Source organism: Coregonus lavaretus (genome assembly GCF_964263955.1).
Source record: "Coregonus lavaretus genome assembly, chromosome: 27".
Taxonomy (NCBI): domain Eukaryota; kingdom Metazoa; phylum Chordata; class Actinopteri; order Salmoniformes; family Salmonidae; genus Coregonus; species Coregonus lavaretus.
Genome location: NC_140014.1, coordinates 34142182 through 34164473, shown reverse-complemented (window position 1 = coordinate 34164473; position 22292 = coordinate 34142182). Strand labels below are relative to the sequence as shown.

Sequence of the window (22292 nt, the reverse complement as noted above, 5' to 3'; positions counted from 1 at the left end):
TGTCATACTCCATATACCAGAAATTCACTCAGGAAGAAAAAAAACGAGAAAAAGATGCATGATCCTCCTGACAGACTCAATAGCCCTAGTGTTATCAGTTGTAGTAACAGGCAGTACAGTACTAGTTCTAGTAACAGACAGTACTAGTTCTAGTAACAGACAGTACTAGTTCTAGTAACAGACAGTACTAGTTCTAGTAACAGGCAGTACATTACTAATTGTAGTAAGACAGTACAGAACTAGTTGTAGTAAGACCATACTAGTTGAGCAGACGGTACAGTACTAGTTATAGTAACAGGCAGTACAGTACTAGTAGTAAGACAGTATTAGTTGTAGTAAGACCGTACTAGTTGAAGTAACAGTCAGTACAGTACTAGTTGTAAGACCGTACTAGTTGTAGTAAGACAGTACTAGATGTAGTAAAAGGCAGTACAGTACTAGTAGTAAGTACAGTACTAGTTGTAGGTGAGGCCAAATGTAAGATCGGAGCCATTTTGATAGATGTGCAGCAGAAGAGATGGGACTTTGAGCCCAAGGGTTGGCATTTATATGCCCTCCAAAGAAAGGTCGGTGGACCAAGATTCAAAGGTCAGATTAGGAAGGAAGAGGTGGATTTTGCTCGATTGAGCCTAGGACACAGTCCATTGAACTCGTCCCGTGTAGGCTCAGTTGGCACTGTTTCATAGAGCCCCACAGTGGAGGTGTCATAATACCCATAAAGCTAGTGGTCAAACAGGGAAATGGTTCCAATTGTTTTTCCACCATTCATTTTTCCCATAGGGGATTTTAGAAACACTTACAGTAAATCAAATCAATTTTTATTGGTCACATACACATATTTAGCAGATGTTTTTGCGGGTGTAGCGAATTGCTTGTGTTCCTAGCTCCAACAGTACAGTAGTATCTAACAATTCACAACAATACACACAAATCTAAAAGTAAAATAATGGAATTAAGAAATACAGTGGGGAGAACAAGTATTTGATACACTGCCGATTTTGCAGGTTTTCCTACTTACAAAGCATGTAGAGGTCTGTAATTTTTATCATAGGTACACTTCAACTGTGAGAGACGGAATCTAAAACAAAAATCCAGAAAATCACATTGTATGATTTTTAAGTAATTAATTTGCATTTTATTGCATGACATAAGTATTTGATACATCAGAAAAGCAGAACTTAATATTTGGTACAGAAACCTTTGTTTGCAATTGACAGAGATCATACGTTTCCTGTAGGTCTTGACCAGATTTGCACACACTGCAGCAGGGATTTTGGCCCACTCCTCCATACAGACCTTCTCCAGATCCTTCAGGTTTCGGGGCTGTCGCTGGGCAATACGGACTTTCAGCTCCCTCCAAAGATTTTCTATTGGGTTCAGGTCTGGAGACTGGCTAGGCCACTCCAGGACCTTGAGATGCTTCTTACGGAGCCACTCCTTAGTTGCCCTGGCTGTGTGTTTCGGGTCGTTGTCATGCTGGAAGACCCAGCCACGACCCATCTTCAATGCTCTTACTGAGGGAAGGAGGTTGTTGGCCAAGATCTCGCGATACATGGCCCCATCCATCCTCCCCTCAATACGGTGCAGTCGTCCTGTACCCTTTGCAGAAAATCATCCCCAAAGAATGATGTTTCCACCTCCATGCTTCACGGTTGGGATGGTGTTCTTGGGGTTGTACTCATCCTTCTTCTTCCTCCAAACACGGCAAGTGGAGTTTAGACCAAAAAGCTCTATTTTTGTCTCATCAGACCACATGACCTTCTCCCATTCCTCCTCTGGATCATCCAGATGGCAAACTTCAAACGGGCCTGGACATGCGCTGGCTTGAGCAGGGGGACCTTGCGTGCGCTGCAGGATTTTAATCCATGACGGCGTAGTGTGTTACTAATGGTTTTCTTTGAGACTGTGGTCTCAGCTCTCTTCAGGTCATTGACCAGGTCCTGCTGTGTAGTTCTGGGCTGATCCCTCACCTTCCTCATGATCATTGATGCCCCACGAGGTGAGATCTTGCATGGAGCACCAGACCGAGGGTGATTGACCGTCATCTTGAACTTCTTCCATTTTCTAATAATTACGCCAACAGTTGTTGCCTTCTCACCAAGCTGCTTGCCTATTGTCCTGTAGCCCATCCCAGCCTTGTGCAGGTCTACAATTGTATCCCTGATGTCCTTACACAGCTCTCTGGTCTTGGCCATTGTGGAGAGGTTGGTGTCTGTTTGATTGAGTGTGTGGACAGGTGTCTTTTATACAGGTAACGAGTTCAAACAGGTGCAGTTAATACGGGTAATGAGTGGAGAACAGGAGGGCTTCTTAAAGAAAAACTAACAGGTCTGTGAGAGCCGGAATTCTTACTGATTGGTAGGTGATCAAATACTTATGTCATGCAATAAAATGCAAATGAATTACTTAAAAATCATACAATGTGATTTTCTGGATTTTTGTTTTAGATTCCGTCTCTCACAGTTGAAGTGTACCTATGATAAAAATTACAGACCTCTACATGTTTTGTAAGTAGGAAAACCTGCAAAATCGGCAGTGTATCAAATACTTGTTCTCCCCACTGTATATCAATATTAGGATGAGCAATGTCTGAGTGGCATTGACTAAAATACAGTAGAGTACAGTATGTAAACATTATTAAAGTGACTAGTGATTCCATGTCTAGGGCAGCAGCCTCCAAGGTGCAGGATTGAGTAACCAGGTGGAAGCCGGCTAGTGATGGCTATTTAACAGTCTGATGGCCTTGAGATGGAAGCAGTTTTTTAGTCTCTCTGTCCCAGCTTTGATGCACCTGTACTGACCTCGCCTTCTGGATGATAGCGGGGTGAACAGGCGGTGACTCGGGTGGTTGATGTCCTTGATGATCTTTTTTTCCTTCCTGTGACATTGGGTGCTGTAGGTGTCCTGGAGGGCAGGCAGTGTGCCCCCGGTGATGCGTTGGGCAGACCGCACCACCCTCTGGAGAGCCCTATGGTTGCGGGCGGTGCAGTTGCCGTACAAGGCGGTGATACAGCCCGACAGGATGCTCTCAATAGTGCATCTGTGAAGGTTTGTGAGGTTCTTAGGGGCCAAGCCGAAATTCTTCAGCCTCCTGAGGTTGAAGAGGCGCTGTTGCGCCTTCTTCACCATACTGTCTGTGTGGGTGGGCCATTTCAGAATGTCATTGATGTGTACGCCGAGGAACTTGAAGCTTTTTACCTTCTCCACTGCGGTCCCGTCGATGTGAATAGGGGCGTGCTCTCTCTGTTGTCTCCTGAAGTCCACGATCAGCTCCTTTGTTTTGTTGACGTTGAGGGAGAGGTTATTTTCCTGGCACCACTCTGTCAGGGCCCTCACCTCCTCCCTGTAGGCTGTCTCATTATTGTTGGTAATCAGGCCTACTGCTGTTGTGTCGTCTGCAAACTTGATTGAGTTGGAGGCGTGCGTGGACACGCAGTCATGGGTGAACAGGGAGTACAGGAGGGGGCTGAGCACGCACCCTTGTGAGGCCCCTGTGTTGAGGATCAGCTTAGTGGAGGTGTTGTTTCCTACCTTCACCACCTGGGGGCGGCCCGTCAGGAATTCCAGGACCCAGTTGAACAGGGCGGGGTTCAGACCCAGGGCCCTGAGCTTAATGATGAGCTTGGAGGGTACTATGGTGTTGAAGGCTGAGCTATAGTCAATGAACAGCATTCTTACATAGGTATTCCTCTTGTCCAGATGGGATAGAGCAGTGTAATGGCGATTGCATAATCTGTGGATCTATTGGGGCAGTGTGCAAATTGAAGTGGGTCTAGGGCAGGGGTCCCCAAACTTTTTCCTGTGAGGGCCACATAACTTTTCCCTTCTCTGATGGGGGGCCGGTGTCAGTTTGTAACAGAAAAAGTGTGACGATCGTAGGGGAGCTTAAAAAATTTATTGTTTTCCAGAAAGCCACACATAACCAAATAACCCTTTCCAGGTTCTTTACAGAAAAAAAGTCAGGAAACAAATAATAACACTATTAATGAAATAAATAATAACTAAATAACCCTCTCTGAGTTCTTCACAGAAAAAACAGGAAATAAATAACACTATTTATGAAATAAATAATAACTAAATAACTCTCTCTGGGTTCTTCATAGAAAAAAAAGCCATGGAACATTAACTTTCTGTTGTGCCATGCACAATCTTAACAGATAAAAGTTCAGCTCAGTTGTCAGAGCAGAATCTCTCTGACACATATGAGCAGTCTCTTAAAGTTCTTGTGTTCCTTCCTTATAATCCTTTTGTAGGTTCCAGTAGGCTTGTAGACACCGCTGTTTGCAGCTCTCTCTCATCAACTTCCCTGTGAAAACCACAAAGGAAGCAGGTTGAGAAACTGAACTAAGTGATACAGCACCTACACAGCACAATACATTTCACTACCAGTATGGTTGTAAAGATGGATTTTATCCCAGTAGATTTTATTATGATTATATTTGTTTATGCTCAGAATGACTCATTCAAGTCAGAAAAGTGAGCTTACCTATGTATGTTCATCAGTGTGAACTGTGGGCCTGCATCTGGCTGGTGAGAAGTTGAATATCAGGTTCCATTCTAGTTACAGCCAGTCTCAAGCACTGATGCAAATGTTCATCTGTCAATCTTGATCTCATCGGAGTTTTCAGCAGTTTCATGCGAGAAAAGGTTTTCTCGCAGATATACGTGCTGCCAAAAACTGTGGACATTTTCATTGCGTGTTTTTTGATGTTTGGATATGTGTCGTTTGGGAGGGCGGCATAGAAGTCAATGAGACTGTTGGGCTTGAATGCGTCTTTCAGAACATCACAGTTCTGTAACTCAGCCAACTCAAACTGATATGAAGGCTGGGCTTCATCAATGTCGGCAACAAAGGGGTTCTGAAAAAGACGGATTTCTTTTGCATGAACATGTAGTTCACTGAATCGCACACCGAACTCCGCCTTCAGCATTTCCAGTGCTTCCACGCACTTTTCAGCTGGGAACGGGACCGCTGGGTTCTCTGTCGACAGGTTTTGGGTAGCAGGAAGATGGACGAAGTTGCGCTTTTTCACTTGTTCCAAAAGCAGCGCTAATTTCACCTCAAATGCTTTTATGTGTGAATACATGTCGCAAATGAGTTTCCCCTCGCCTTGTAGCTGCAAGTTAAGGCTGTTAAGTATTTCTGTCACGTCTGTTAAAAATGCGAGGTGCCATTTCCATTCTGGGTCGATCAGCTCTGGGACCGTTTTGTCTTTTAAATGAAGAAATGCGTTAATTTCGGGTAGCAGCTCGTAAAAACGCCTCAAAACTCTGCCCCGGCTCAGCCATCGGACCTCTGTGTAGTACAGCACATCTCCGTGCGTAGACTCCAGTTCAGACAGGAATTCTTGGAACTGCCTGTGTTTAAGTCCCTTTGCTCTGATGAAGTTTATGCACGACACCACAACCTTCATTACAGAATCCCACGTCAACACTTTGCAGCACAGTGCTTGCTGGTGAATTAGGTCAATTTTTCTCTTACCTAACCTTTTCGCCATTATTCCGTTCTCTCTTTGACAGGGCCGGGCCTAGGATTTTTTTTCTGGAGGCCAAATAGGAAAAAAATCCGATAGCGTCTCTGGTATTGTTCAGAGGGCCGGGCCAAATGTGCTGACGGGCCGTATTCGGCCCGCGGGCCGTAGTTTGGTGACCACTGGTCTAGGGTATCAGGTAAGGTGGAGGTGATATGATACTTGTTAGATATTACTGCACTGTCGGAGCTAGAAGCACAAGCATTTCGCTACACCCACAATAACATCTGCTAACCACTTGTATGTGACAAATAACAGCTAATTAGCATTTCATTTTGGTGGGGCATTTACAGGCGAATATAAGTCACCTTGTCCTAGAGAGATTTACACTGTTATCAAAATGTCACGCCAGCCTATGCCTATGGGAAAAATAAATGGTGGAAAGAGGATTGGAACCATTCCCATGTTTGACCGCTAGGTTTTATGGGTATTATGACTCATACTGTGGTACTCTATTGAGATAGAAGGAACACGATTTATTTAATATTATTGCTTCAGTGGGTAGGTTGCAAAGGAATTGTACAGGTTTACAAAGGTCACCTTTTTTTTAGGAGAATGTTTTAACTCACAATGTGCCTCCTGATGAAAGTCTCTCACAGTTTTTCACTACATCTATATTTTCTGCCATTACGTTGCACGTTAAAACAATTCAGTTTTAAAATTGACATATTTGAGGTCTGACAACCCGCAAGAATCAATGCTGCTAATTCAATATTAGCAGCTCTAAACTTCTAAATGTCCCGAGGAACATTATTCATAGAAATAATATATGCAATATTACACAGTATTCGTGTAGAAATCTTGAAATACAGTAAAAACGTGATCATACGCTTTCATATTTGTTTACCTCCCGTACATATATGTTTACCTCCCGTACGCGCATGTATCGTCTACTTCTTCTACAAGACAATCGCTGCAGTTCATTTCAAGTTGTATCCCTCTTCTGGTGGAAGACTTGAATATTATAATTATATATATATATATATATATATATATATATAATTATAATATTCTCATGCTATTTTGATATATATATATATATATATATATATATTTATATTTATATATATATATATATATATATTTATATTTATATCAAAATAGCATGAGAATCAGGTGAGCATCAAAACTTTACAATCCCTACAGTGGTTCATTATAATATTATCATTTAAATACTTTATTTTCAGCGCACAATGTACTGTGGCCTAGTTATCAGAAACAGGCTACTCCTGCAGGGCATAGACCTTCACTCCAAAGCATTTACACCTGTAGCCAATTTAGCTGTCTGTCAATCACAAGGCTCCCACTTGTGTCTAAAAAATCCTGGCTCTGTTCCTACATGATCAATCATGGATGAAGATTCAGCATTGGAGAGTTATTTTGATGACCCAGTTGGAAATGTACCAGTAAGTAGCCAGTGGTCCTGATTGCCAGGGTAAAGGGGATTATGAAAGAAGTCAGAGTATTTTTCAGCAAAATTAACCAAATTGACCTCAACATTTGATTTGAAATTACTTCAACCAACAGGTGTTTTATCCTCATTTTCCACTTGGTCTCATCGACACATGCTATTCCCCAGCAAGTGACACAAGATAAACTGACAGTAAATGATGCATCTAATTCCACTCTCTTCATAGTTTTTTCTTCTCTGGTGTGATTTCTAGGATGCCTCTGGCTTCCTGTTTGAAGGGGACCTGGGCTTGCAGGGCCCCCCTCAGCTCCACGACCCATCCTTTCTCTCCTCCTTGAGCCAACCGGAGAAGGACATCGGGGAGGATCTGGATCTCAGCTTCCTACCTGATGACCTGCCAGAGGACACCCGTGGAAATGCTGCTTCTAATGCTAACATGACACAAGACCACGTGTTCGATGGCTACAGGCCTGAGGAGTCTGCTGAGACTGACCCTAACAAGCCGGCCGTGATGGGAGCCTCTACCTTCTGTCCCATGACGCCTATGACCCCCATGACTCCAGTGGCTGAGAGTTCTGGAATAATCCCCATGTTACAGTGCGTGATGGACGTTACGATAACCAGGATTGCATTCATTAGTGCAACGTAAACCGTTTACACCAAATGCTCTAAATGGTTTCTGTTGTGAAACGTTTTGCTATGGTTTGCACTAATTAATACGACCCTGGGAAATGAATTAGTGCACTATACAGGTATTGGCCAGGATAGGCTCAGATTAAAAGTTGTGCACTATAAAGGGAATAGGGTACCATTTCAGATTGCCCCCTACTTGTCTAGCCTCTAACATCTTATATTGATAAGCTAATATTGATCAGCGCTTGCATGTGAGCCTGTTTGTTGTTTATGTGCAGGAATATTGTATCCACAGTGAATCTGGCCTGCCCACTGGACCTGAAATCCATCGCTCTTCAAGCCAGAAACGCTGAGTACAACCCCAAGGTAATCAAAGTATACACAGTCCAGACAATGTTTAAGTCAATACGGTGGTGTCGTGCCATGATGTGGGCATTGTACTCTGTTTCAGCGTTTTGCTGCTGTCATTATGAGAATACGGGAACCTAGGACCACAGCACTCATCTTCAGCTCTGGAAAGATGGTCTGCACAGGAGCCAAGAGGTGAGGAGGGAGAACAGTTCACCATGATCCATGGTCTTGTTCAGTAGGAAGAACATGTTAAGAAAGAGGGAGGTATAATCTGAATTTGTCCAATAAGAGCACATATTCATTTTCTGTTGCAAGATGTTTTGTTACGGTGTGCCCTATTGAACACTGACACTCTGTCATTACCAAGGACCACTCCTAGAGGATTCTCTAAATAAATAATTTGGTGTACTGTACCTGCCATTGCTCAAGGATAGGAAAAAGTGGAGGGAGCTCATTGAGCCCTTGTCCCAAAGTGGATGAAGAAGATGATCCCCTCATTCCTCAAGCCACTCCTCTTGTTTTTGCTGTCTATTCTGACAGCGAGGAGCAGTCTCGACTGGCTGCCCGCAAGTATGCTCGTGTGGTGCAGAAGTTGGGCTTTCCCGCCAAATTCCTGGACTTCAAGATCCAGAACATGGTGGGGAGCTGTGATGTCTGCTTCCCCATTCGGCTGGAGGGTCTGGTGCTGACTCATCAGCAGTTCAGCAGGTATACTTACTGTGACATATTGAGTGTCTGCTCTGTAAAGTACTGACACCCTTTAGTCAGAGAAAGTCTGTCCATTATGTTGATTGAATGATAAAGTTTTAATGTTTTCATTTATGAATTCCTTTTTACAGGGGGAAAATAATGTAAAATGTTTAGTGTACAGTTAAGAACAATACATGACCCCATACATGAGCAACATTTTATTTTATTTGACACTATGTATGTTAGTGCTGCAGTACTCGTGTTTTTTTTTCACTATGTAAATAAAATCCCTTGCACAGAAGTGCTTTTGCGGCTCCGCTATCATTTTCTTTTGTAGAGTTTAAGTCCAAATAGGTTTAAGTTAAAGGTTTTCAGTATAGCCTTACGGCTTACTCTACCCAACACAGTAGACCTATTGATATTCAGAGGGTTCCCTGTATTCAATGTGTTTTTTTACAGCATTGTCAAAATATACTCCAGACCTGAGCAACCTATTCTCCTGTAACCAGAGCCATATATTTAGATATTTCTAAATGGCTCCCTGTAACTAACTGTGTGATGGTATTTGGCCCTCTAGTTATGAGCCAGAGCTGTTTCCTGGTTTGATCTACCGCATGGTGAAACCACGTATTGTCTTACTGATCTTTGTGTCTGGAAAAGTGGTTCTGACAGGTACGTATGTTGACCACTGGTGTTTTCTGTCTGACTCCCACACACCACCACGCTATGATGACATGCTTCAAATGCTTGTTTTTCACATTTTAAAGTTTCCGATAACAAAACGCAGCCAGATCTTCTGTACATTTTCTTTCAGGGGCTAAAGAACGTGGAGAGATCTATGAAGCCTTTGAGAACATCTACCCCATTCTGAAGGGATTCAGAAAGCAATAAGTAGCGCAATTGTAACGCTGATGTGGGTGAAGAAAATGAATCTTCATTTGTTTAAAAACATGAATGTGTCCTAAATTGTTTCATTTTGAGTGTTGGCTACACTTGTGGAAAGTGTGTATATCGTGCACTTATGTACTTTTATAATTTTGTAATGGTGGATGGATGAATCTGTAATGGAATATTGACCATCTCAAAGAAACGAATAAAAGGAAAGTTTGCATATAATACAGCTAACCCATTCATAGACGCTAACCACCTTTAGCGCCTAATGACGATAGGATCAAAGATAGAACCATGAGCCAGATGTTTCACCAGATGTGTAAATCTGAAGCATCCGGTTGGCGTTTCCACTCGCCACCAAATATGGTGATGAGTGGATTTTGGCCGACATTGTGCAAATTTTCTCATCGATGAAACTTTTGATCCCAATACAGTTTTCTGTTCCCAAAACAACAATCTGTTACGAAACAGAGTGGACTAAGTTTTGTAGACTTTACCCTTTGCCCAAGTTTAAAAAAATTCCATTGTTTAGGAGTGCTAGGGCGAATTTAGTTATTGCACATGCGCACTTCAGAGTAGGTGTTCCCTAACGGAAATATGCAAATACATGTTAGAACAAGCCAATAGGATCTCACTAGCTCGTGCTTGGCTCTGCCCACCTCCTTGCTTGTTCTGCCCACTATGATTAATTTGCTACCATTGGAAACGACAGGCTGTGGTCTATCTTGGGTTATTTATAAAAAATCTTTGATAGTATCTTCTGGCCGGGGTAGTTTTGTTATTTACATTTTAGTCATTTAGAAGACGCTCTTATCCAGAGCGACTTACAGTTAGTGAGTGCATACATTTTTTTCTTCCATACTGTTTCAAAAACCGTTTTGCAAGTGATGATTACTAACGTTTCTAAACGTTAAAACACAGCGTTGGAATTGTAGTTCACATGCAACCAAATGTGTGCGGTGATAACTGCTGAAAACCCTAAGGAGGCGGGTTTGAGAGCTAGTAATAATAAAACATGCATGTTTCCATATCAGGGAGTATAAGTTACAAGTGTGAGTTACTTACACTGATCCCATCCACATGTAATGTAATGTAAAGTAACCATCTCCTTACAGCATAGGCAACTGGCAGCCCGCAACCCCCGTATTGAAGGCCCTCGGATCAATTTCCAATTTACTGTTGTAAATTGGGGTCTAAACTTACTGTTGCAAGATAGAATAGTAGAATACACAACGTGCAATTTTGAAATGTGGTTGTGCATCAACAGTATCTTCTGTCAGTCACTGAGAGTTACTCAATTAACCCATGTCAGCTAACATTTTTTAGATTAGTAAATTAGTCTCGCGGCCAGCTATCTAAATTTAGTAATCATGATCGAATTACTGTCGGGGGGCCCCATTGATGTTGTTAGCCTGTCTCACTCAGATATCATGAAAACCTGCAAACATTTCTCTCTGTCCCATGGCAAAATGAGTAGAATTGCATGAAATGAGTTGTAAAATAGCTAAATCTTCTCTCCACCCCATGTCAAAATGTGTAGAATTGCAGTAAACTTGCTTTGAAACTGCAACATTTTCTCTACACCCCATGGCAAAATACAGTATGTAACATTGCACGAAACAAAGACAGTAGCTGCAGTGTGAAGATGGGTTAACTGCTTCTCCAATAGAAATCCCCAATCACACTTTAAGGCGACGTTGGCTAGCTAAACCAAAGATTTGTTATAACTAAACCTCTCAAAAAATCTAGTTGTTCTTTCTGTGGCTAAACTCATGCCTATAAACACGTAATCGGGTCTGAGGGTCGTCTTGTACCAAACTGCGCATGTCGTCAAATCAAAGGCACTCCTTCGATATAAAGTAGTTTTTGACGAAAATGAAAACGTGTCAGTTTGTCACCCTCACGAGGTTAGAGTAATAAGTTCAACTACTTAAAACATTGGCTCGAATCTAGGTTGTGCCTTTAGATTTCGAGAAAATTAACAACAAAGTAATAATGTTTCACTTCTCTCATTTACTTCCCAAACCCCGGGCTGGCCTGTTTGGTCTGTTTGTGGTGATGAGTATAATTTTTTTGTGGCCCCTACCCTCATCAAAGTTGCCCATCCCAGTCTTACAGCAAATATTATATCCATCTGTGCCAAATATCCATAAAACCAAATATTAGCTATATTCAAACGTAAACAGATCTGGGCCTACACTCAGATTTTCATATGCCCACGTGACCATACGTACATAAACAAACCATGTCACGCAAAAAAACTGTGACACAGTTTGCTAGCAGCCTCCTTTACCAAATATCCGAAAACGGCATAACCGTAACGTTTACAAGAAGCAATGAAGACTGTATACCTGTAGCTAGCTAGCCAGAGTAGCAATCATTTAGTTAGCTAGCGCTTGAACGGCAGTTCCCATGGCATCCTCAGCGGGAAGCGAAGTCCGAGCCCTCGGCTCTAGCGAAGGGACTTTGGGAGCACTGCCCGGTGCTCGGCCACCACTTCGCTCGCACCACCTACACACCACAACCACAACCACCGCAGGTTCCCCTGGATCTCTGATGGTGGAGTCGGTGGACGACGCGGAGGGTCTGTATGTCGCCGTGGAGAGATGTCCTCTCTGCAACACTGCTGGGCGCAGGCTGACTTGTGCCCGATGCATCCAGGCAGGGGATTTCGTGTACTTCGACGGTAGAAACCCCGAACGGTGCGTGTTAACATTCAGCTAACTTCATAACACTGCTCTAAGTGATGTCACTAATGAAAACATATGCGGCATCATCAGCTAACATTGCATTTAGCGATCAACAATCGAACAAACATGATAGCTAACTAGCTGTGTTTACAAGAAGCTAGCATTGCCTTTAACAAAACGTTAGCTCTTAGCACTAGCTTGTTAGCTAACAAGGTAGTTTGTTTACAAGAGGACCATGGAACATTACACCCAGTAGGGCTGTTTGGGAAACATTCTTGTCCTAGAGTGGATAACACGTAGCTAGCTATATGTTATGAATAATCAAGCCATTTGAGCACCAACCTTCTCACACTAAACAGTGTAGCTAGCTAGCTTTCTAACTTTCTAGTGTCGTGAAACTAAAAATAACTGTCATGACATGTGGTGTCATGATGGCTCTTTGTCAGTGAAGTCGTGAATGGCCATTTGCCTACTACTTTACTTACATTTGCATGTTCTATCATACTTTTGCTTTTGTGAGTTTCCAGAATTCAATGACTAGCTAGTAGTCTAATGACATTTCATTTAGTTTTTCTAAAGTTCAATGAATCTCAACTTGTTTTCTGTAAAGTAGCATGTTCTATGCCACTCTCTCGCCCAACACCTGTGCTTGGAGCATGTTGGGGGCACTTCACTCATTCTGCTGTGCTGCTGTAACATGCCATTGGGTTTTTAATGAAGTCTCTCTTTTTTTTTTATATAGATACACTAAAAAATTGGAAAGACTTCAAATGCTGAAGGAGGAGAAAGAACTTCTTGAACAGAGGTAAAAAAAAAGACTAGTTGCAGTTAATAATCATGAATATGTTGAATAATATCATACTACTTTGCTGTTGTCATGTTTTCAACCATTTCTGTATACTGGCATATCTCTTTCATCATTATATACATCATATTAATAAATCTACACTATACTCTCTTTTCCCCAGGGTCATTACTGCCATGGATAAGAAGGTCCAGGCAGATCAGCTGGTAAGTTAAGTTATGACGACACACAAGAACATGATGATAAGCTTAATTTAGTCTGCCCTAAGCAAGGTAGCCTGTGTGTGTAATATTGTTTCTATGTGTCAATATCCTGCCTATTCTTTTCAAATCTAATGTGTTCGGTTTCGTTCAGAAATGGAAGATGATGTCATGCAAGATGAAGATTGAGCAGCTGAAGGAGGCCATTGGCTGTGGGAACGAAGAGGTGAAGAGTGGTGAGTTACATGGCTCCAACGGACATTCAAATCAGTGATGAATGACCCTAGATTATTACATTTTAATGTATTGTCTTCTTTATACTTTCCGCGTAATGTCTTTATGAAACTTGGAATCTGTAATAGTGGAAGACATTGGATGCGTCCCAAATGGCATTATATTCCCTATATAGTACACTACTTTTGCCATTTGGGATGAATTCATTAAACATATTATCCCTCCCTCTCCCCCCTCAGGTAAGGACCTGCTGCTTCGCTCCCAGGAGGAGAGCCAGAGGCTGCAGCGGCGGGCCAGCCGCCACCAGGAGAAGAGGGACAAGATAGAGCGACACAACCAGCGGCTGGGAGAGCTGCTGGAGAAGAGGGGCAAGGAGCTGCAGGGTCGTCTGGAGCACCTGGCCGAGGTCCGCAAGGGACACATCCTGGAGCTCACCGCTCACATCTTCCCCACACAGGAGGAGAAACAGGGCAGCAGGTCAGTGATGCTGTACCTCATAAAACAGGACCATAAATGTACAGTTGCGTCCAAATATATTGGCACCCTTGCATTTCATAAATTATTCCCAAATTTTTTCTAAAATAAGGTGAACAATTATAATAATTAGTCACCACACCTTGTTATTGGATTTTCAACATTGCAGACACATTTTATTTTTTGTAAACTTAAGTTTACAAATTTAATTTAGAAAATAAAGACATGGCTTGGACAAAATTATTGGCACCCCGGAGCTAGTACTTGGTTGCACAGCCTTTGGCCAAGATAACTGCAGACAAACGCTTCTTGTAGCCATCCAATGAGCTTGCTACACCTTCCTACTGGCAATTTGGCCCACTTTTTAGCAGCAAACTGCTCTAATTATTCAATGTTTGAGGGGTGCCCTCCACCAACTGCTGGGTAAATAGAATACCCTGACATAATCCTTTGAGGACTGAGAATTCTGACAACGGTTAGTGCTCACATTCTCAGAGGACCCGAGGAGGGGTTAGGAGAAGGTTGGGAGGAAGGGGGAAGTGGTAAAGGAAGAGATCCAGCGATTCCTCATCAGTATCAGCAACCTGGTTGCCCTCAGACTCCCCACAAATAAATGCACATATGGCGACACACAGACACACGCAGCCCTCAGACAAAATAAAGTGCACAGAAGTAAAGTCAGTTCTTCTCCCATTGTCTGTACCACCACTCCTCAGAGACCTCCCTGGGTTTCTTATACAGTACCAGTCAAAAGTTTGGCAAACCTACTCAAGGGTTTTTCTTTATTATAGAATAATAGTGAAGACATCAAAACTATGAAATAACACATATGGAATCATGTAGTAAGTGTGTAAAGCTGTCATCAAGGCAAAGGGGGGCTACTTTGAAGAATCTCAAATATAAAATGTATTTTGATGGTTACTATATGATTCCATATGTGTTATTTCATAGTGTTGATGTCTTCACTATTATTCTACAATGTAGAAAATAGTAAAAATAAAGAAAAACCCTGGAATGAGTAGGTGTGTCCAAACTTTTGACTGGTACTGTAGATTGGTGATGGTCATACCAAGGATCATTTAGCTATTTTATTTTGAATTTTAGGACCCCTTTAGGTATAAAAAATTATTTGAAGAAAATTTAATTTGGCCTTACTGCTATTAGCCCATAGAAACGGATTGAATAACAGATTCATACATGGAAAAACAGTTAAAAAATATATATATATCTAAAGGAAGTTTGTTTGAGGTGTCTGTCCTGTATCTGAGAGATATAAGAACCCCTTTTCTTAGGCACTAAACTCCTTCCATATATACTTCTATTATTTTTTTAAAAACTGGTACCGGGCTACCTTCAGACGAGTCTTGTGAGGCTTCTGGGTGTCCTAGAGCAAAACAGACATGTTCGTGAGAGACTCACCTTTCCATAGAGGGGTCATAATAGTTTGTAGGCCTAACCGTTCGGACGCTACTGAAAGTTTCGTGAGAAGACACATTTTCGGGATGTCTCATGGTCTGACAAACACTGCTGTAGCTCTGCCACCTTTCACCGCAGATGCAGAAGGCCGATATCGGCAGATGTGGTGGATTGCGACGCAATCCCCCCCCCGATATCTCTACCTTAAACACAAACAAAGACTTTTATGGATATGTTTTTAATTATGCTAATTATATTTATGCTGGGCTGCGGAAATTGACTCGGGTTAATGTCAATCCCTGCATATTCACCACATGATCAAAAGTAAGTGGACACCTGCTTGTCGAACATCTCATTCCAAAATCATGGGCATTTAATATGGAGTTGGCTTTCCACTAGATGTTGGAACATTGCTGCTGGGACTTGCTTCCATGTTGGGCGAAAAAAAATTCTGTATGGACCTCGCTTTGTGCACGGGGGCATTGTCATGCTGAAACAGGAAAGGGCCTGCCACAAAGTTGGAAGCACAGAATCGTCTAAAATGTCATTGTATGCTGTAGCGTTAAGATTTCCCTTCACTGGAACTAAGGAGCCTAGCCCGAACCATGAAAAACCGCCCCAGACCATTATTCCTCCTCCACCACCAAACGTTACATTTGGCACTATGCATTCGGGCAGGTAGCGTTCTCCTGGCATCCGCCAAACCCAGATTCGTCCGTCGGATTGCCAGATGGTGAAGCGTGATTCATCACTCCAGAGATCGCGTTTCCACTGCTCCAGAGTCCAATGGCGGTGAGCTTTACACCACTCCAGCCGACGCTTGGCATTGCGCATGGTGATCTTAGGCTTGTGTGCTGCTGCTCGGCCATGGAAACCCATCATGAATCTCCCGACGAACAGTTATTGTGCTGATGTTGCTTCCAGAGGCAGTTTGGAACTTGGTAGTGAGTGTTGCAACCGAGGACAAATTATTTTTACACGCTTCAGCACTCTGTGGTCCCGTTCTGTGAGCTTGTGTGGCCTACCACTTCGCGGATGAGCAGTTGTTGCGCCTAGAAGTTTCCACTTCACAATAACAGCACTTACTGTTGATCGGGGCAGCTCTAGCAGGGCAGAAATTTGATGAACTGACTTGTTGGAAAGGTGGCATCCTATGACAGTGCCACAGTGAAAGTCACTGAGCTCTTCAGTAAGGCCATTCTACTGCCAATGTTTGTCTATGGAGATTGCATCACTATGTGCTCGATTGTATACACCTGTCAGCAACGGGTGTGGCTAAAATAGCTGAATCCACTAATTTAAAGGTGTCCACATACTTTTGTGTATATGTAGTTTATATACTGTATTACTCCATGGCATCTAGCCATGACTGGCCGGAATATGACTCCGGGCTTTAGTTTGCTTCAAGGACAGGACCAATAGTCTCTGTCCAGGGATTTGATGCTTTAACAATATACATCAAGTATAGGCCTACATTAAAATCCATACTGCCCTCTCATCTACTGGTTGAAGAGTTTTAGAGATGTTCTTCCCAGCCCTCTGTCCCTCAGGGACCCAGCGGACGTGTTGTCAGAGTGTGACCAGGCCCTGACCTCCAGCACGGTGAGTGAGCTGGCTGAGGCCCGCCGCACCACCTACCTTTCAGGGCGCTGGATCTGGGACGACCAGAATGGAGAAACCAGCATTAGCATCACCGGACCCAGGGTCACGCTGCCTAGCAACGGGGACTGCTCCCCCTATTACAGCTGGGTGGAAGACAAGAGCACCAACGAGGGGCCCGGTAGGACTTTTTAGCTAAATACAGTTGAAGTCGGAAGTTTACATACACTTAGGTTGGAGTCATTTAAAACTCATTTTTCAACCAATCCACACATTTCTTGTTAACAAACTATAGTTTTGGCAAGTCGGTTAGGACATCTACTTTGTGCATGACACAAGTCATTTTTCCAACAATTGTTTACAGACAGTATAATTCACTGTATCACAATTCCAGTGGGTCAGAAGTTTACTAAGTTGACTGTGCCTTTAAACAGCTTGGAAAATTCCAGAAAATGATGTCATGGCTTTAGAAGCTTCTGATAGGTTAATTGACATAATTTGAGTCAATTGGAGGTGTACCTGTGGATGTATTTCAAGGTCCTCTGTAGCTCAATTGGTAGAGCATGGCACTTGTAACGCCAGGGTAGTGGGTTCGATCCCCGGGACCACCCATATGTAAAAATTTATGCACACATGACTGTAAGTCGCTTTGGATAAAAGCGTCTGCTAAATGGCATATTATTATATTTCAAGGCCTACTTTCAAACTCAGTGCCTCTTTGCTTGACATCATGGGAAAATCAAAAGAAATCAGCCAAGACATCAGAAAAAAAATTGTAGACCTCCACAAGTCTGGTTCATCCTTGGGAGCAACTTCCAAACACCTGAAGGTACCACGTTCATCTGTACAAACAATAGTACGCAAGTATAAACACCATGGGACCACGCAGCCGTCATACCGCTCAGGAAGGAGACACGTTCTGTCTCCTAGAGATGAACGTACTTTGGTGCGAAAAGTGAAAATCAATCCCAGAATAACAGCAAAGGACCTTGTGAAGATGCTGGAGGAAACAGGTACAAAAGTATCTATATCCACAGTAAAACGAGTCCTATATCGACATAACCTGAAAAGCCGCTCAGCATGGAAGAAGCCACTGCTCCAAAACCCCATTAAAAAAAAAAAAGCCAGACTACGGTTTGCAACTGCACATGGGGACAAAGATCGTACATTTTGAGAAATCTCCTCTGGTCTGATGAAACAAAAATAGAACTGTTTTGGCCTTAATGACCATCGTTATGTTTGGAGGGAAAAGGGGTCTGCTTGCAAGCCGAAGAACACCATCCCAACCGTGAAGCATGGGGGTGGCAGCATCGTGCTGTGGGGGTGCTTTGCTGCAGGAGGGACTAGTGCACTTCACAAAATAGATGGCATCATGAGGAAGGAAAATGTATGTAAGACATCAGTCAGGAAGTTAAAGCTTGGTCGCAAGTGGTTCTTCCAAATGGACAATGGCCCCAAGCATACTTCCAAAGTTGTGGCAAAATGGCTTAAGGACAACAAAGTCAAGGTATTGGAGTGGCCATCACAAGCCCTGACCTCAATCCTATAGAATCTTTTTGGGCAGAACTGAAAAAGCGTGTGCGAGCAAGGAGGCCTACAAACCTGACTGTTACACCAGCTCTGTCAGGAGGAATGGGCCAAAATTCACCCAACTTATTGTGGGAAGCTTGTGGAAGGCTACCTGACACGTTTGACCCAAGTTAAACAATTTAAAGGCAATGCTACCAAATACTAATTGAGTGTATGTAAACTTCTGACCCACTGGGAATGTGATGAAAGAAATAAAAGCTGAAATCATTCTCTCTACTATTATTCTGACATTTCACGTTCTTAAAATAAAGTCATGACTAAGTCGCTTTGGATAAAAGCGTCTGCTAAATGGCATATTATTATTATTATTATTATTATTATTATTATTAAAGTGGTGATCCTAACTGACCTAAGACACTGAATTTTTACTAGGATTAAATGTCAGGAATTGTGAAAAACTGAGTTTAAATGTATTTGGCTAAGGTGTATGTAAACTTCCGACTTCAACTGTACATTTTATGTAATGATGATGTATGCCATTTAGTGCACGCTTTTATTCAAAGCGACTTACAGTACATTTTTACTATGTTTTAGTATATTTTTCTAGCGCCACACACTTACCAAAAGAAGACATCTTAATCAAGTTATGTCTTTTGAGATGTAACAAGGAAAACTACTAGCCGATTGAGAGGAACATCTAGTCCTTAGAGATTACCAATTGACAATATTTACTTGTACTGTGCCAAGGCTATTTGTGATCATAAAAGAGCTTTCATTTCCAGAGCTGGACCACATCAACCCAGCCCACACCATCAGTGCAGCTCTCTGCTACGCTACCCAGCTCATCAACATCCTCTCTCATATCCTGGATGTCAATCTGCCCAAGAAGTTGTGCAACAGTGAGTTCTGTGGTGACAGCCTGAGCCGGTACAGGTTCACCCGGGCTGTCACCAAGCTCAACACCAACATCCTTCACCTCTGCTTCTCACAGGTACTACAGAGCATGGTTCCTCTAGGAGTTTCTTCCTTCTGAGTGTTTTTCCCCTTGCAATTGTTCTGCTGCAGCTCTTCTGTTAGGGATAGTTCACCTAAATTACAAAATGACATTTGTTTCCTTACCGTGTAAGCACTTTATGGACGAGGTATGACAGAAATCCATGCTTTGGTTTAGTTTCCCTGGCATGGTTTCTGCATGCAAAAGTTTTAGCATTTGTGGCACAAATCCCATTCAAGTCATGGGACCGATTATTAGCATTTTACGCACATCATGTCCAAACAATCTAAAAATGATTGTGAAACTCTCTACAAAGTCACTTTTAGATGTTTTGAACATGATGTGTGAAAAATGCTCATATCGGTCCCATGACTTGAATGGGATTTGTGCCACAAATGCTAAAATGTCAAAATAGAGGTAAGATGGATATCGATTTTGAGATATGGCGTAGTATTTTAGTATACGCTTTTGATTGAATTTATTACACAATGTTTTTTAAATACATACATAATGCGAAATTCCAGTTCTTATTTCGATTTCTCACAACCAAGCGAATCTCTGTGAAATGTCAACGGAGCACAGTGTACCGCAAACTTTTTACATTTAATTCAGTTCGTGTTAATTTGGCTTTTTGCGATCCGCGGAAAACAACTTTGCAGACGACCACCACATGTAAAATCCTCAAGTCGCTGCGAGAAAGCGCATAGCTATGTCTACAGAGCTCAACTCTTATCAGATGCATTAGGCCACGAAATCCAACTTTTTGGATATAGTGTTAATGATGTTATAGAAAGACCCTACTGAATGAATCAGAACATGAAGAATCATATTTGTCTTTGTACAATGTATTTTATGACATAAGGAAGTGAAATTACATCACCAATGCACGTTTTCACCCACTCTGGGCCGAGTGGGTGGACACCCTACACTAACCAGTTGTGTGTATTCTCCTGGAGCATGTTGAGAGTGAGCTGCTGCACCCTCACCACACCCTGAGGAATATCATGTTCCTGGTCTCTCCCGACAACAAGAACCTGGGCAGGTAAGAAAATCCCTGGTCAAAAGTAGTGCATTAAATGTTGAATAGGGTGCCATTTGGGACGCAGACTGACTATCTCCTCCCTCTGTGCAGGACGGGTCCATATGAGGTGACTGCAGACCTGGAGGACTCCATGGAGTTTGTGGAGCCGGAGGCGGCCGGCCAGGCAGAGGAGAGCGGGGACGAGATGGTGACGGACGAAGAGACAGACCTGGGGACAGACTGGGAGACTGTCCCCAGCCCGCGCTTCTGTGACATCCCCTCCCAGCCCATGGACCTGTCCCAGAGCATGGCCATGCAGGTGTCCCAGCCCGTGGGCCAGGCCGGGGGCATGATCTCCTCAGCAGCTGCCTCCGTCACCTCCTGGTTCCGGGCCTACACCGGCCAGCGCTGAGGGAGAGGAGGCTCACTGGCCAGGGTTGTATTCATTAGTGCAAAGAATATATAAATAATTAAACGTTTTGTAATGTAGAATAAAAACGAGGGTTTCTTATTGGACAAGTTCAGGTAGTCCCTCCCTGTTTTAGTCCTTTTTGATTTCTAATGAATACACCCCAGGACAGGCTGGAGCTATGCAGAACCACCACCTACCAACACCATGGCACCAGCACACCCAAACACAGAGATAGTTCTGTTCTCTGCCTGTAGTCAACTGCAGCCCTGCTTCCACAACCACCAACAAGGGATATTTGTTTTTACTAGAAAAGTTGTAATTGAAATAGCAGCAGTGATTCTTCTGGTGAAAAATGTTTATAGTGAGAAAGACTGACTTTTGGGGGAGGGTGTTGTTCAATGAGTAGTCTCTCTCTTGCAAGACTCTGGGTGCTCTGCACGCTCCATCCCAGTGGTTGTGAGAAGACTATTCAAAGAGAGACTGGACCAGCAGTTGCATTAACTTACATTGATTGAAAATGTCAAGACTGAGGAATGCCACAGCATTGCACTGGATATGGGACTTCATTTTGATCCTGTTATTTTCCTCCTGAGATCTGGACTGTCCTGTGTACCTATCCTTATTGTCCGTTTTTAATGTTTATTTTCTGCATCCTACGGGCCTTGGTCAAAAGTAGTGCATTACACATTACATAGGGAATAGGGTGCCATCTGGGATGCAGTTGACTACCTTCATGTTGCATTATAACAAAATGGTTCATGTAAGGATCGTGTTTGAAGACTGACAAATGCCAATTATGACATGACACTTTCTTTGTTTTACATCAAATGTTGTTTGCTTACGGGTCGGGTCGGGTCGGGGGGGATGACCTAGTGGCATCTTGTTTTCCTTAAAAGGGTTAATTTAGGGCTCTAGTCAATCCGTTTCATGGAAATTCTGGCTACAGCCCAATATACATTTTAAAGCCCATGTTCCAACATTGGCGGAGACTACACTACAGGTGGACGATGACATATAGGTGGCTTAAATGAGAATGATAGAAAGGGACACATCTTTGGCTTACTTCATTTGTACACTGAACAAAAATATAAATGTAACAAGTAAAGCTTTGATTTCATGAGCTGAAATAAAAGATCCCAGAAATGTTAAATATGCACAAAAAGCTTATTTCTCTCATTTTGTGCACAAATTTGTTTATGTCCGTTAGTGAGCATTTCTCCTTTGCCAAGATAATCCATCCACCTGACAGGTGTGGCATATCAAGAAGTTGATTAAACAGCATGACCATTCATTACATAGGTGCACCTTGTGCTGTGGACAATAAAAGCACACTAAAATGTGAAGTTTTGTCTCACACAATGCCACAGATGTCTCAAGTTTTGAGGGTGCATGCAATTGTCGAATTGAATG

The 22292-nt window shown here is 42.7% G+C and overlaps 3 protein-coding genes across 5 annotated transcripts; 2 read left to right on the top strand and 1 right to left on the bottom strand.

Annotated features, from left to right (window-relative positions):
* Positions 1 to 4222: 4222 nt before the first annotated feature.
* Positions 4223 to 5456, bottom strand: LOC311102503 (general transcription factor II-I repeat domain-containing protein 2-like). Its single transcript, XM_084143864.1, has 2 exons — positions 4487 to 5456; positions 4223 to 4306 (listed from the first exon to the last, which is right to left on the bottom strand). The coding sequence occupies exon 1, from the start codon at positions 5412 to 5414 to the stop codon at positions 4500 to 4502; it is 915 nt and encodes a 304-aa protein (XP_083999990.1). The 5' UTR covers positions 5415 to 5456; the 3' UTR covers positions 4223 to 4306; positions 4487 to 4499.
* Positions 5457 to 6880: 1424 nt separating this feature from the next.
* Positions 6881 to 9507, top strand: LOC311102979 (uncharacterized protein; the record flags this gene model as incomplete). The annotated part of the gene is made up of 7 exons (XM_084144482.1): positions 6881 to 6937; positions 7196 to 7539; positions 7854 to 7941; positions 8027 to 8118; positions 8467 to 8634; positions 9194 to 9288; positions 9431 to 9507. 7 exons carry the CDS (start codon positions 6881 to 6883, stop codon positions 9505 to 9507), a joined length of 921 nt encoding a protein of 306 aa, XP_084000608.1.
* A 2263-nt stretch (positions 9508 to 11770) lies between these two features.
* LOC311102836 (beclin 1-associated autophagy-related key regulator-like) lies at positions 11771 to 22039 on the top strand. Of its 3 annotated transcripts, none has more exons than XM_084144280.1 (9): positions 11771 to 12209; positions 12940 to 13002; positions 13166 to 13208; positions 13357 to 13438; positions 13676 to 13913; positions 16877 to 17106; positions 19238 to 19446; positions 20406 to 20491; positions 20582 to 22039. In XM_084144280.1, exons 1-9 carry the CDS (start codon positions 11920 to 11922, stop codon positions 20880 to 20882), a joined length of 1542 nt encoding a protein of 513 aa, XP_084000406.1. In that variant the 5' UTR covers positions 11771 to 11919; the 3' UTR covers positions 20883 to 22039. The 3 variants fall into 3 exon arrangements, 2 of the variants coding, with proteins under 2 accessions (XP_084000406.1, XP_084000405.1); XM_084144279.1 differs by having other exon boundaries at positions 16862 to 17106; XR_014610045.1 differs by having other exon boundaries at positions 11835 to 12209; positions 16862 to 17106; positions 20312 to 20491; positions 20582 to 20593.
* Positions 22040 to 22292: the final 253 nt, after the last annotated feature.